This window comes from Leucoraja erinacea, chromosome 15, assembly GCF_028641065.1.
Source record: "Leucoraja erinacea ecotype New England chromosome 15, Leri_hhj_1, whole genome shotgun sequence".
In the NCBI taxonomy this organism is placed as follows: Eukaryota; Metazoa; Chordata; class Chondrichthyes; order Rajiformes; family Rajidae; genus Leucoraja; species Leucoraja erinaceus.
Genome location: NC_073391.1, coordinates 15785891 through 15801077, shown reverse-complemented (window position 1 = coordinate 15801077; position 15187 = coordinate 15785891). Strand labels below are relative to the sequence as shown.

Below are 15187 nucleotides of genomic sequence, written 5' to 3'. Positions count from 1 at the left end.
ATTTTTTTCCCTTGTGTTACCTTTTAACGGGAGGACAATTAGTCCAGGCTGGAATCTGCACTTGAGGGCCCTGTCAGTTCTGATTTAGAAATGAACACATTTCTGAGCTAGATTGCTTCAAGTTAAATATGGATCTGGATATGCATATCACCAAAAGGAGGTTCAATTTCACTCCTTGGGGGAGTTTTCCCCTGTATGAAAATAATTTCAGCCTTTTTAAAAAACCTATTTTATTCCTTTCCCAACTCATTTTGCTTATCTTTATAATGAATGTCATTCTTTAGTTTCCATTTGGATATGATTTGTCAAGTCTTGACTTAGCTTTGAGTCATCGCTGTCTTATCCCTATTTAATTGGATTTCATCTGATACTTCAACATTTTTAAAAAAAAATGTTTTCTTCCAAAAGGCACAATCATTCAAAAACAATATAATACAACTATAGAGGCAACTGAGATAGATACCCCTACTAACCCTGATATTACTTGTTCAGACAAGAAGTCAAGTACCCAAACACTTTTATACAACCCACTGCAGTCTTCTGGACTACAAAGCACAAAGGGGTAAAACTAAATTTAACTGTGCAGCATTCTACAATCTAGAATTATTGTCCGTTGCTGTAACTTGGAAAGAAAAAAGTTTAAAATTCAATCCTGGATCAGTCCCCCCAAAATTAAGGTAGAATATTAAGCCGGATCACAGACATCTCTATGCAATAAACAAGTGCTCTAAAACTGTTTAATAAGTCTTAATTAGTTATTGGTCAAGTCAGTCATCTGGATTTAACTTTACAAACAACTCAATTCTAATTCAATTTGATAAAATGGATCATGAGTATTGCCTATCAAATCAATCCAAATGACATTTTGAATTCAAGGTTGGAAAAAAGGTTCAAAAATGTAATCGGCCATTGAAAAATAAATACAAGGTAAAAACTGAGCAAGGCACTAATTGTGGAATTTTCAAAATGGAGAACAATGAATGTTGGAACTATCAACAGAAAATGTAGCGCACCATGACAGGTTCTTGCATTCTCATTGATCTCAAAATTACCATATTTAACTTATTTTCAACACCAGAGTTCATATTCAAGCACATAAGGGGAACCAAAAGGTTTCACGACATAATATTCAATGTTTTGCAAGCAAGTGCTTTCAAACAGCACACACACCGTTAGAAACATGTTCTTATCAGGGGAAAATGGGCTAAAATCAAATTACACCCATTCCTTCTCTCCAGAGATGCTGCCTGTCCCCCTGAGTTACTCCAGCTTTTTTGTGTCTTTCTTCGATATATATTTCTACTTTGATTCCAGTCTTGACACTGCTGAAAATAAAAAAATGTCCCATGGCTGAAGTAGTTTGAACAATGAAAGCATGGATAAAATTTCATACTTAAAACCATGCAAGGATATCTTCAAGAATTTTGAAATGCTTATTGCACACTAATTAGTGCTGGAGTGTGATGATGTGCAACTAAAATTTCTGACAGTGATAAATAACTGAAATTGTGAAAAAGGAATCAATTTTGAGATCCCGTAACAAGATCAATTTGGAAAATGTAAATGGACACAGGATCCAGTTTTAACCAGATAGAAAATATACTGACCAGACAACATAACGATTCAAGTTCAGGCCGCCCCTGCATTATCGGGGTCATAGGAGGTAGGTTGGTGAGTAAGAAGAGGATGGCATTGTGTTCTGAGAAAACACCCAGCATCTCAATTTTATGTAATGTAAACCCATGTTATCTAGTGCAGGTTGAAAACAATTGTATTTATTTGTTTCCACATATTGTGAGACTCATTTTTTTCTAGTGATGTGCTAGCTTTGCCACGGTGAATTTCCATTACCTGAATGGCTATAATGTGAGATTTTCCTGTACAGAGATTTCAGGCACATAGAAGAAATAATAAAACTAAATGAACTGCAGGACTGCAGATCCAATAGCATTCAACTTAAAACCAAGTTGAATAATCTACATTTGGAATCACTGACATTTAAAGACCCAGCTTGTATGAGCAGTATCAGTCTGAAGCAGTGGAGAACGCAAAAATGGAATTCCTGTATTTTCCATGTTCAGAATATCAAACATAAATCTACCCAAATACAGTGCAAGGACTTTGAAAATTTGAGAGATTACAGAGCTTGATAGATATGTTACAGTACATTCATGTCATACATTTCTCTGTGGAAAGTAGCTAATACTCAATGCAGAGAGGATTATGTGGTCTAATAGACCATCCGTCACTCAGCATCTCTTTCACCCTGAAGGCAAACTAGCATTCTATTCCTTTTATGGTTTTATTTTCTTCTTGCTGATCCATAAAAGTCTGAACCGATTTCCACAGGGCACGGATGTTCCCCTCGCCAAATCCCAAGGCACCTTTCCTTTCAATGAGTTCAAGAAAAAAAGTATCTTCAGAAAATATTGGCTTTGTAAACATTTGCATTATGTACCTACAACAAAGGACATTTTGATTATGAAGGTTCACAAATTTATCTCAAAGTTAAGTTTTGCATATTATATCAGAAACTGATTCACTTTGCTCCATGGCTTAATACAAAAGATACACAGGAACAACTTGAGGAGGAAACAGGCTGAAAGCACGAGGAATAGACTTCTGTGACTGTCAATTCAACCAGTTCTCAAAGAACCATAGGTGGTGTTCAATGAGTAGTTTTCATTCTGGATCCTTACCCCTCCAAAACCAACTAGCAACGTACAATGCTTGATATAAAACTTTAAACTTAATTATTCAGTCCAAATTCCAATTCCTAGGAGGGGTAAATTAGAAACTATAGAAAATGTGAAAGCACACTATTTGTTAAATTGGTATAACAAATTACAAAATGAATGACTTTAAAAAAGTTATCAAAATATGCTGTTCTGAGGGCATTTTAAATGGAAAGAAAATGTTTGAAGTCTTCCTACCCAAAACTTCTGAAACAATGGCAGTGACTTTAAAAAGCTATTTGTGGCTATGTAATACACGACAAATTTAATGCAGGAAATATGCATCTGGAATCGAGCCAGAGAAATTTGTGAAGGGAAAAACAATTGACACTGCACAACAGAATTTAAGATGTAGGAAACCATTTAGCCCGAGTTTTTCAATGTCATATTTAAAAAAATTAATACAAATTAAACATCTTTCCTTAATAATAAACATAGTAATTATGTGCTGTTTAGTTTAGGGATACAGCATGGAAACAGGCCTTTCGGCCCACCGGGTCCACACCGACCCCCCACACATTAACACTATCCTACACCCACTAGGGACATTTTTTTACATTTACCAAGCCAATTAACCTACAAACCTGTACATATTTGGAGTGTGGGAGGAAACCGAAGATCTCGGAGAAAACCCATGCAGGTCAGGGGGAGAAAGTACAAACTCCGTACAGACAGCACCCGTAGTCGGGATCAAACCCGGGTCTCCGGTGCTGCATTCGCTGTAAGGCAGCAGCTCAACCGCTGCGCCACCGTGACCATATCTTAATTGCCTCCTTTAAATCAACGCTTAGTGCCGGTAAATGTAAAAATAATCAATCAATCAGAAAAAGGGAATTGATGGGCATGTGTGCAAGAATGAGTTATAATGTTACAACAAATAAAGAGAGGAATGGGACTGATTAGAACTACTGGGACCCAATGGCTCAAATGGCATAATGAACAAGTACAGGCGAGATATTCAAGATCAAAATCTTGCCAGTCTGGCAATTAACCATTGGTTAAAGTTGCAGGTGGAGTTGAGCAATGGCCAAGTATGTCCCAACACAGTCTCTGCATACTAACATTACAATTGGCTGATAGCAGTCATGACAATGTCATGGATATTTGGATTTTGAACAAAGATGGAAATCAGGAAGAAGTCACTAAAAATGATTATTTTTTAATCAATTCTTTCCTTCAGAGCTTAAGTTATGAAGTGCGTGGTTCAACTGACCAATAGATTTCAAGTAATATAGGTTCACACTAAAAAAACAAACCTCTTGTTCTGATTAGCTGTCCTGGGGCATTTGGCTTCTCCTTTACAGTGTTCACCATCAACTTCTGAATCCAGAAGAATGCCATATTTTGATAGCAAGTCTGGATCTTCTCCTGCTTTCACGATCTCCTGGCGTTTCTCAATCTGCAAAAGAATTCAAAATCTAAATAGGGATATATCAAATAAAATCCCAAAAGACAATTTGCAATGGTTTTTAAGCAAATGTATTTGAATAGTAGGGTGGAGAATAAGCATTTATTTACTTCGTTACAAGAAGAAATTACTGGGAATATAGCTGTTATGTTATATTGTAATTTTAAAGCTCACTATTTAAAACAAACACTGGTCACTTGCTGCTCCGGAGTTCTGAGGAAACTATTTACAAAAGAACAAAGAAATCACATTGAATGGCGGTGCTGGCTTGAAGGCCGAACGGCCTACTCCTGCACCTATTGTCTATTGAAATCCAATGTTATCAGACCATTAATTCCATTTTTAATGTTATTATTTTTAAGAGACACAAAGGTTTATGGCCAATACATTATTGTCATGATGAGGTTTAGACTAGCGGTCACAGTGCATAGCAAATTACAGCTAACACAATTCACAAGTTCTCTTGATCAAAAATGATTGATTATCCAGAAGTTGTGTAAAATTAAATGCAAGCCTCAAATGTGCAATCAACAGCAATGGAATTGTGCCATTACCCACATACTTTTTAGGGGCTTTTGACCAGCCAAAGTATTCAAAGTTCCCTTTCAGCACAATGAACTCTACAGTTTCCATGATGTGTACGAAGATGAAAGGTAATAGCTGGGTCTTCGTCCGGATGATAAATTTCTTACCCAAGGTACACAATCCAAGGAATATAGCAAAGTAATAAAGCAAAGGAATAAAGAGAAATAAGTTTCAGTTTAAAAGGGTAACATATAAAGTATTAAAATAATTTAACTTTTGTTTAGTAAGTTAATTCTGGAATGAGGTTATACATCCTGAAAACTGGCATGGAACTTGCAGAGCCATCCTATTTGCTGAGAGCAGATCCTATCCACACTCAAAGTATGAAATGTTGAATATACCGATGCAGGCAATGAAAGGGAAGTTTGGGTATAAAGTGATTAAGCCCTGTGTGATGTAATTCAGTCACACTGTTTGCCAGAGCAAGCTCTACTACAAAGCAGCTGAAAAAGTAAACTTTGTTATCCGGCAGCCCAGCTTTGTATTGAGTGCTGTGAAACACAGCAGGTTCCTGCTCCAATGCAACTCCACACAGCAAAATGCATTCAAGAATCACAAATAAAGCTTCACCAGCAAACTTCAGTGTTGTGGAAGCCTCAACTTGCTAATAAATTCATATCATACTCATGTGTTGATCTAATGTCACTTTTTGGGTTGTCTCGACCCAATGTTTTTAATGACAGTAAAGGCCATTTGATGGCAAACAGAATTAATTACTGCAATAAAAATTCACCTATCACTGAAGAGAAAAACTGAATCATCTATTCAAAAATAATGTGAGACAATCAGCAAAAACCTATTAATTCTTGACTCCTAATCCAGCAATATATAAAAAAAACACTTAACCTTAAAATATTCAAGGAAGCCTATGACCTTGTTATATTTCTTTTTAACACATTATGATTAGATTTATTTTGAAGTTTAGTTGAATGGTTACGCCAGTACTGTACCTCTGTGTAATATGTAGGAGGCGGTGTAAAAAAATGGACCCCAGCATCTGCAAGAGATTTGCAGGTTGAAATTATGTCAGTAGTGTACAATCCCACATGCTGTATCCCAGCTCCATGGTGCTGCTCCAGGAACGTGTCAACTTGGTTTTTACCTAAGTAAGTACACAAAGTATTTGTAAAAATAGCCAAAGATTAATTTATATTTCTTGAACACAAGTCAGTGCCAGAACATAAAAATGATCAGCTGTGATCTTGATTACATTTTTGGTTTAGTTTAGCAGTATATTTATTAGTTTAGCAGTATATTTAATTATTTTAATACCACTTACAAAAGGAAGAGAAGAACAAAGGTAATCCAGGCAAATGCAAGGAACTATGTACGGGGGCTACCGATTTGGAAGTGTAGCTAAATATTAGGAATGACAAACCCACATATACTTGGAATACAATTTAATAAATGATAGTAATGCGATCAATACAGTATTTAAGATTTTCTTTTCCACTGTTGTCATTACCACATTCTTCAACCTCAGGATCACATCATTACGATTTCAAGACTGTGTCTATTCACCGTATTTTTTCCCCCTCACGATTTTCATGTCTTTCAGGTTAGCCCTTGGTCTCCTTGACTCAAAGGAAAAAAAGACCCAGCCTCTCCTTATAACTCAAACCTACCAGACATCTTTGCAATTTTTTTTGTTTAACGACATCCTTCCGATACTGCGATAACCAGAACTGGACACATTACTCCGAATGTGATCCTATCATTGTCTTGCACAGCAATAACATGATGTCCCAATTGCTGTACTCAATACACTGAGCTATGAAGGCAAGATAGCCAAATGCCATCTTCATATGTCTACTAGTGTCTCCACTTTCATGGAACTATCTACCTCTACCCCAAGGTCCCTCATAGATAAGCTTCTTCTCTCTACACTATACCACCAATTTTAGTGTCATACGCAACTTACTGACAATGCAACATACATTCATATCCAAACTGTTGATATAAATAACAAACACCCATGGACCCACCTCCAACCTTTATGGCACTCCAGTTGGTACAGGCCTCCTTTCTTGATTCACTACCCTCGTAAAAAGAATTTGTGCATTCAGTCTGACAAATGACTCTCCACCACGACCATGCCTCGACATTCAAGCCAATTTTGTATCTAATGGAAAGGTCACTGACACAAAACCGTGACTGAAAAAAAGTGTTATTCTACTCTGCACCAATATATTTTTTGCCAAGGTTTACCCAAATTTTTAATCTACAGCCTCAAATGATCTTTCTCCTTTAGCCTCAAATTAACTTTCTCCTTTATTAATGTTTTAAATTAATTCACCTAAGGAGTGAAAGGAGTGACTTTCCCTTCGGTGTCAGCACAACAGCAAAACATGGCAAACGATAAGCAAAATCTGAGGGATCACAATCTACCCAACCTGCAAGGTCTCAAGAGCAAGATGTTAATATAGCACCAGCATTATCAGAAAGCAATGACATCAGAGATCTGTTACAGTGCTCACACATAATGCCATTACAAAGTGGAAAGAATGCATGTGAAGCATCTGAACGGTATCCCTCGTCAGGAACCAGGCATAGCATCAACAGGCCAAAACAGTTCAAGTCAAGATGACTTTTGATCTGAACTTATGTCATCTCAAATGATTGAGCCACTCCTGTATAACCCCTAGTTTCTTCCTCACAGCCAGTTATAGTAAGTTAACCAAAGTTTGTGGACAAATCACAACCAGGGGGAAAACAAAGGATAAATACCTACGCTATTTAGCATATCCTCCAAGTTGTTGCTCAGCACGGATCAGGAATTGTCCTTTTGTAAGGAGCAGGGATTAGCATTCCCTGCAAAATGATTTGGAACAAATTTGCAAGAGCAAGATGCTTATGTGGTAGTCAGCAACTAAATTAAGTATTTATCCATTCTACTTAGGATAACCCACTCAAAACAACTAGACATGCATGAGCAAAACAATCTCCCAGAAGGTACATGATTGTATGTTTCAAAAGCTGGAAAGAATTAGCATGGATTCCTGAATATACCGTAATCATAAAGTCTTCCAGCATGGAAACAGATCCTTTGAGCCAATCAAGATGCCCCATGCTAATCAAGATGCCCCATCTAAGATTGTGCCATTTGCTTCACCTGGCCCAGATCACTCTAAACCTTCCCTATCCATGTACTGCACCCGACATTTGCGACAATGTTGCCATCATAGCTCCTGGCAGGACAGGAGGGGGAGGGTCAATTGGTATTGCAATTTTTTTCTCAACTCCAGTGCTGGGGGAGGTTTACGAGCTATGATCTTTGCTGAGGAGTGCTCAAATCTTCGGCAGCGGGTTGAGTTGAAGGACCACGCCTCCCTTGGAGTCTACGGGTAGGGGACGGGTGCGTTGGGGGAAGCAGACCCAATGGGTCTGCACTTGGTCTAGTACCTATTAAAAGTCTGATCTTGTATGTGTATTTATATGTGTGCGTGTGTGTATAGGGGGGTTGCACGTAAAGGTCATTGGGTCATAGGGCTCAACGCACGGAGCCGCTAAATCCAACTGGAAGACATCCGTCACTTCCGGTATATGTTATTAATGCTAGAAACGCGTACTTTCCTACCTGTTAAAAACCGCCAAAATGTTGAATTTTTACGCTGAAAAAAATTGTGGGAGTCGGGGTAAGTGTGAGACATGCACCCAACTTTAGAATTCCAAACGTGAAGCGAAATGAAGGTATAGAGAAGCAGGAACTGAAGGGACTACAGGAACTAAAGTGCTTGGTAAACACTGAAGAAATTGGGAATTATCGCGTTTGCTCACTGCATTTCATCAAGTAAGGCATTATTTGTGTTTTTTCTTGATTCCTTTGGCATCTAAAAATTCTCAGAAGTGATAAATCTGGCTGTAAAACTTTCTTCTGATGCGTTTTCATTTTGTATGTAAAAACCCACTTGGGAATCATGGGCGATTTAAAAACAATTACAGCCAGATTTATCACTTATGAAACTTTTTAGATGCCAAAGGAATCAAGAAAAACACAAATAATGCCTGTTGATAAAATGCAGTGAGCAAATGGCCAATGTTTGCCAAGCACTCTGGCTGTTGTTGTCCCTTCAGTTATCGTTTCTACCTACCGTCATTTCTCCTCACTTTTGGAATTCTGAAGTAGGCTAAATGTCTCACATGCTTATCCCGATTTCCATAATTATTTACAGCGCAAAAATGGACAATTTCAGCAGGTTTTAACAGTGGAAACAATGGTAAGTGCCGACCTGCAGTTCATCACATGTAATCCATTTGGAGTAGTGTAGCAACAGTACGAGTCATGGGTCGTGACCCGACTGCCGTGAAACCTCCCTATTTACGTGTATGTACATTTTCTCGAAAAATCGATGCGCTAACGGTAGCATTTTAATATATTCCTGTAGAGAATCGCCTTATCTGGAAAATTCATGCTATATTTCTCAAGTTAGTAATGAAAATCGGCTGTCTTTCGCTGATGACATCACAATAGGTCTGCGCCGCCTTGCTCACGCTGCGAGTGATGTCACCCCCCCCACCCCTCCCTCCTCCTTTGATTCACCCCGCTCCCCCCCCCCCCCCCCCCTCTCTCTCTCCCCCTCCCCCCCCCCACACACTCTCTCTCTCCCCCCACCCCTCACAGTTGGGGGCCATGCGAGCGTGGATAGGGGGGGGGGGATGGGGTAAAAGGAACGAATGAATAATATTAATATATCAAGGGGGGTGGTTAGTGTGTGTGTGTGGAGGGGAGGGGAGGGGGGTGGTTAGTGTGTGTGATGCCTCAGCCCCCCCCCCCCTTTAGTGACCTTTAAATGTTGTTATTGTGCCTGCCTCAATTATTTCATTTGACATTTCCATGCACCCACCACGATCTGTGTGAAAAATCAGCCCCTCAGTTTTCAGTTAAATATCTCCCCACACCATAAACCCATGCCCTCTAGTTTTTGATTCCCTTATCTTGTGAAAAAGATTCTTCCTTCACTCTCTCAGTTTCCCTAATGATTTTATACACCACTATAAGTTTACTTTCAGCCTCCTGCATCCAAGGAAAAAAGTCCTAGCCTGCCCACCCTATCTGTATAGAATCACACCCAAGTTCTGGTAATATATTTGCAAATCAATCTCTTGCGCTCTTTCCAGCTTAATGGCAACTTTTCTAGACCAGGGTGTTCAAAACAGAAGATAAGTGTGGATTCAACAACATCTTGTATGATTGTATCAATGTCCCAACTTCTAAACTCAATTCCCTTACTGTTGAAAGCCAGCATATATACCAAAGCTTTCTTCACCACTTTAATTACCTGCAACATCACTTTCACAGAACTATGTACATATATTTCCAGATCCCTCTGCTCTACAACATTCTCCAGAGCCCTATCATTCACTGTGAAGCCCACTTGCCCAGCTCGTCAAGGTCCTGCTGAAATTCTTAATAGCGGTCTTCACTCTCTACAATACCACCTACATTGGCGTCACCTGCAAACTTACTAATCATACCTGTATATTCTTATCCAAATCATTGAGATAATGACAAACAGCAATGGCAGATCACGGTTTTCTGAAACACATAATTGGTCACAGGCCTCCAATCCCAAAACAACCTTCCATTATTTACCCTGCAGATGAAACCAAATAATATGTCGTCAGCGCCCTTGATCAGGCAACTGCGAGGCGAGTAAAACCTTACCCCCACTCCTCCCCCGGCAGGTAACAAATATGCGGGCCTGAAGGCCCTGCTCATCAGGAGGTTTGGTCTTAGCGAGTCCGAGCGGGCAACTCGGATTCTGCACATGGACGGCCTCGGCGACCGCGATCCCTGGAATATAGTGTAGCCAAGTGTGGGGTCGTGCATTTTGGTAGTAGGCATAAAGGCATGCACTAGACAATAGACAATAGTGCAGGAGTAGGCCATTCAACCCTTCGGACAATCACCGCCATTCAATGTGATTATCGCTGATCATCCCCAATCAGTACCCCATTCCTGCCTTCTCCCCATATCTCCTGACTCCGCTATCTTTAAGAGCCCTATCTAGTTCTCTCTTGAAAGTACCCAGAGAACCGGCAGAGAACACATCCAGGACTATTTTCTAAATGGGGAGAGAATCCAAATCAATGGTGCAAAGGGACCAGAGGGTCCAGAGGAGGCTTACAAGAATGATCCCAGGAATGAGGAATGAATACTTGGGGTGCATTGCTAAAAACATGGTTTTATTTGTCCTGGATGTGTTCAACATCTCGAGTGTTTTTAGAACTGCACTCACCCAGGCAAATGGTGAATACTCCAACATAATCCTGAATTGTGCCTTATGTCTGGTGGAAAGACTACTAAGTGTTGAGATGAGTTAGTTGTTACAATATGTGCAGTATCTCATAGAATGATCCAAGAATGAGCGTTTGTTGGCACTGGGCCTGTACTCGCTGGAGTTTAGAAGAATGAGGGAGGAAATCATTGAAACATATAGAATAGTGAAAGGCTTGGATAGAGTAGATGTGGAGAGGAAGTTTTCATTAATGGGAGAGTCCAAGACTACAGTTCATAGTCCCAGAATTAAAGGATGTTCTTTTAGGAAGGAGATGAGGAGAAATTTATTTAGTCTGAGGGTGGTGAATCTGTGGAATTCTTTGCCACAGAAGGCTGTGGAGGCCGTCAGTGGATATTTTTAAGGCAGAGAAATAGATTCTTGATTAGTACAGGTGTCAGAGGTTATGATGGCTGAATTATGTTAATAATATAAGAAATATATTATTAACATCATTCAGCCTTATTATTCATTCTGCCTTATCAGTTATGGGGAGAAGGTAGGAAACTGGGATTAGGAGGGAGAGGTAGATCAATCATGATTGAATGACGGAGTAGACTATGGGCCAAATGGCCTAATTCTATTACTTATGACCTTATGAGATACTGCACATATTGTAACAACTAACTCATCTCAACACCTAGCAGTCTTTCCACCAGACATAAAGCACAATTCAGGATTATGGTGGATTTTTCACCATTTGCCTGGGTGAGTGTAGTTCCAAAAACACTCGAGATGTTGAACACATCCAGGACAAAGCAGACCATGGTTTTGGCAATGCACCCCAAGTATTCATTCCTTGTACGTGTAGCCACCCAGTGCCTGCAGTATGTGTCATGAGTACAATGCAGCTATCTGTCAAGACTATTCCTCTCAAACCCGTGTCCTCTTCCACTAAAGCAAATAAAGACAGCCGACAATGGGAATACCACATGCTTCAAGATCCTCTCCATGTGACACATCACACTGATTTGGAAATACTTTGTAGTTACAGTTAAAAGAACACCGTTAAAAACCCATGAAGCAAAGATGAAATTGGAATTTCAATAAAGTAGTTACAATCTGGAAAGGTGGTGGAAGTAAACTCTATTTTGGTTTGTACAAAATAAGTTTAGTACTTAATAGGGGAAAAAAAGCAAGAAAAATGATTTACTGGATTGCTTACAGACAAAGTTGGCTCAATGTCATTGGAGTCGAGCGAGTCAAATGACTTATGCTGCAGTAATTCTATTGTTAAAATATGGTAAAAAACTATAAGTGTAGAGGCAGATATTATATAAAGAAACGTCTGAAATTATGCTTACTTAAATTGTAGTTTTAATATTCAGAGACTTAGAAAAGATTAAACAAAAATATAATAGGCGTGTGAACGCGATGAAGATTGCAAATTATTCTGTACCTTGGTAGGGCAGGGATTCAGCAATCACAAATTTGCAGTCTGTTTTCTTCTCTTCAGTTGTAGACATTGACAGGCCAACTTCACTGCATTTCCAGTATTCCATTGCTGTCAAACGCAGTCCAATGTCATTGCCTTGAATGACATAACCATTATCTATATCTTCATCTCTGTAAAAATAAAACAATTGACATAATCACATAATATAAGTTTTGTGTTTTTTTTTAATTTCAGGTTTTCAGCTGCTGTGGTGTTTTCCTTTTGGCCTTTGTAAATTACAGCTATTCAGCTATAACGCATGCTATCAAACTGCTAATTGGATATATCACCATTGATGAATCACTGAACACTGTGGGTTGCTTTGTTCAAAATGCAATTTTGATTGGTTATTAGAACTACTTCAAACTTACTTTGGAAATTGACGAACATGGGGAAAAAAGCATCTTGCAAAAAAGTATGGGAATTGGGAGCAATTAAAATAGTGATGTAGTGGAGAAAGAGTTGGGGGGGGGGGGGCTTAGCCCGTGTACGTATGTACGATATAACTGACAATTGTTGACAAATCTTGTACAATTGTTGAAAATTATAACTCAAACTTCTGTATACTCACCTGCAGCAATGTAAAGGTGGTAGTCCTTTCATGCAAACAGGTGAATCTGCAGTTATTGAAAAGCATGTTTGCACAGATCAGGTTCCCTATACCTCTATAGCAGTTAGTGGTTTTGCAGATAGTGAAGATGGTTATGAAAGATTGCACAGGATCTGGATCGATTGGCAAGGAGGCGGAGGAATGGTTGACGGAATTTAGTATAGATGGAGTACAGGTGTATGGTTCCTTGAAGGTCGAGTCGCAGGTAGATTAGGTGGTCAAAAAGGCTTTTGGCACTTCGACCTTCATCAGTCAGGATATTGAGTACAGAAGTTGGGAGGTCACGTTGCAGTTGTATAAGACGTTGGTGAGACCGCATTTAGAATATTGTGTTCAGTTCTGGGAACCATGTTATAGGTTTGAAAGGGATTAGAAAAGATTTACAAGGATGTTGCCAACATTAGCAGGTGTGAGCTACAGGGAGAGGTTGAGTAGATTGCGTTTCTATTCCATGGAGCACAGAATGAGGGAGATTTTATACAAAATCATGAGAGGAATAGATCAGGTCGATGCACAGAGTCTTTTGCCCAGAGTTGGGGAATTGAGGACCAGAGGACATAGGTTCAAGATGAAGGGGGAAAGATTTAGTAGGAATCCGAGGGGTTACTTTTTCACACAAAGAGTGAACAAACTGCTAGAGAAGGTAGTTGAGGCTGGGACTATCCCATCGTTTAAGAACCAGTTAGACAGGGACATGGATAGGGCTGGGTTGGAGGGATACGGACCAAACGCAGGCAAGTGGGACTAGTGTAGCTGGGACATAGTTGGCGAGTTGGGCCGAAGAGCCTGCTTCCACACTGTATCACTCTATGAATCTTTGGATGTATTTAGAAGCAATTTATAATTTTGAGATGAAAGCCCTTATTTCTTTCGTTAACGCTCCTCCAACAGCGCTCACCGGTTCACGAGAAAACGCTTGAAGCCGAAGCAACTCCGGTACCAGTCCATGATGTGGCCGCTCTGCCGTTGCGGACAAGCGTAGGTGATGTGGTCGAAATGAGTGACCACCACCGGACCGGCGTCCTGCTCCTGAGGCCAGTCCGGAGCAGCAGGCGGCGGTCCGAAGCCGGGCAAGAAGTCGCCCAAGTAGTCGCTTCGGTCGATGAGAGTGTGGCGGACATTACCCACCACCGATTGCACCACAGAGTAAGTGACCGAGCCCAACTCGTCCTCCACCGGGCTGGGCGGCACAAGGACGCGGCAACCTAACCGGCCCAGGTTGAGGGTCGCCCGCTCCACGTCTTTCACCTCGAAGGACACATTGCAGGCGCTGTCCACCACGTGTGGCGGAGCCGCATCGTACAACAAGCCGTGCGGCCCCGGCTCTGCGCTCTCGTTCACGATGAACACGGCCGAGCCTTTCCTCAGCACCAGCTGCCTGGCGGTGCGGCTATGCCGGCTGCCGTACAGCTGGAAGCCGAAGCGCCGCATCAGGTGGCGGGCCAAGCGCTGGCCGCTGTGGACGTGAAAGGCGAGGTGACTCAGGCGCTGCACGCTGGCCGCCATCTTCACAGGTGGTAGCCTCGGGCGAGTCAGGACACAAATAGAGAAAAGCTGCAGATGCTGGAAATCTACAACAGAAAATGTGGGAAATACTGTGTGGGTCAGTCAGGCAACGTCTGTGGGAGGGCCGTCAGCACCAAAGATCACAGAGCGCTCTTAGAGGATGCAGGCTTGGGACCCAGCGTGCGGGCCGGCGGGCGGGCGTGCCCACGCAATATGCACGCAGTGTGGGCGGGGCCACGGAATGCGCACTCGGTGGGCGGGGTCATACAAAGATCCTAGAGCTCTATGACGTCGACAATCACACACGTGATACTACGCGTTTTTCGAGGAGTGGGCTATCTTGCTCCTCCATAATCTTTGGTGTCATACGTCATACGCCATGCGTCAGTGGAGAGTAAAGCTTGGCCGCCCACGTTGTGGGCGTGGCTTAAAAAACCACTCGAGTGGGCGGGGCCATAGAATGCGCACGTGGTGTTCGGGACTAATTGTCACCAAAGGCTCCTCTAGTATCTTTGATTGTCACAGGTGTTGCAGGCAGCTGCCGTCACCGTCGGGCGGGAGGCGCGGCCACTGAACCACTTAAACATAGTAAACCCTCCCCAAACAACGTAATAATCCAAAACAGACACG

The 15187-nt window shown here is 41.0% G+C and overlaps 1 protein-coding gene across 2 annotated transcripts; it reads right to left on the bottom strand.

Moving 5' to 3' along the window:
• Nucleotides 1-1755: 1755 nt before the first annotated feature.
• hpdl (4-hydroxyphenylpyruvate dioxygenase-like) lies at nucleotides 1756-14741 on the bottom strand. Of its 2 annotated transcripts, none has more exons than XM_055646737.1 (5): nucleotides 13950-14741; nucleotides 12406-12572; nucleotides 5679-5725; nucleotides 3992-4134; nucleotides 1756-2458 (listed from the first exon to the last, which is right to left on the bottom strand). In XM_055646737.1, the coding sequence occupies exons 1-5, from the start codon at nucleotides 14555-14557 to the stop codon at nucleotides 2278-2280; spliced, it is 1146 nt and encodes a 381-aa protein (XP_055502712.1). In that variant the 5' UTR covers nucleotides 14558-14741; the 3' UTR covers nucleotides 1756-2277. The 2 variants fall into 2 exon arrangements, with proteins under 2 accessions (XP_055502712.1, XP_055502711.1); XM_055646736.1 differs by having other exon boundaries at nucleotides 5679-5830; nucleotides 13950-14738.
• Nucleotides 14742-15187: the final 446 nt, after the last annotated feature.

What these genes read in the sequence shown, in the direction of transcription:
- hpdl (XM_055646736.1), bottom strand. Translation starts at nt 14,557, where the DNA reads ATGGCGGCCAGCGTGCAGCGCCTGAGTCACCTCGCCTTTCACGTCCAC. An exon ending in TGAATCCCTGCCCTACCAAG is followed by an intron (nt 5,831 to 12,405) that starts GTACAGAATAAT and finishes GTACTTACTTAG; the next exon opens with GTAAAAACCAAGTTGACACG. An exon ending in ACAGCTAATCAGAACAAGAG is followed by an intron (nt 2,459 to 3,991) that starts GTTTGTTTTTTT and finishes CCTTTGTTGTAG; the next exon opens with GTACATAATGCAAATGTTTA.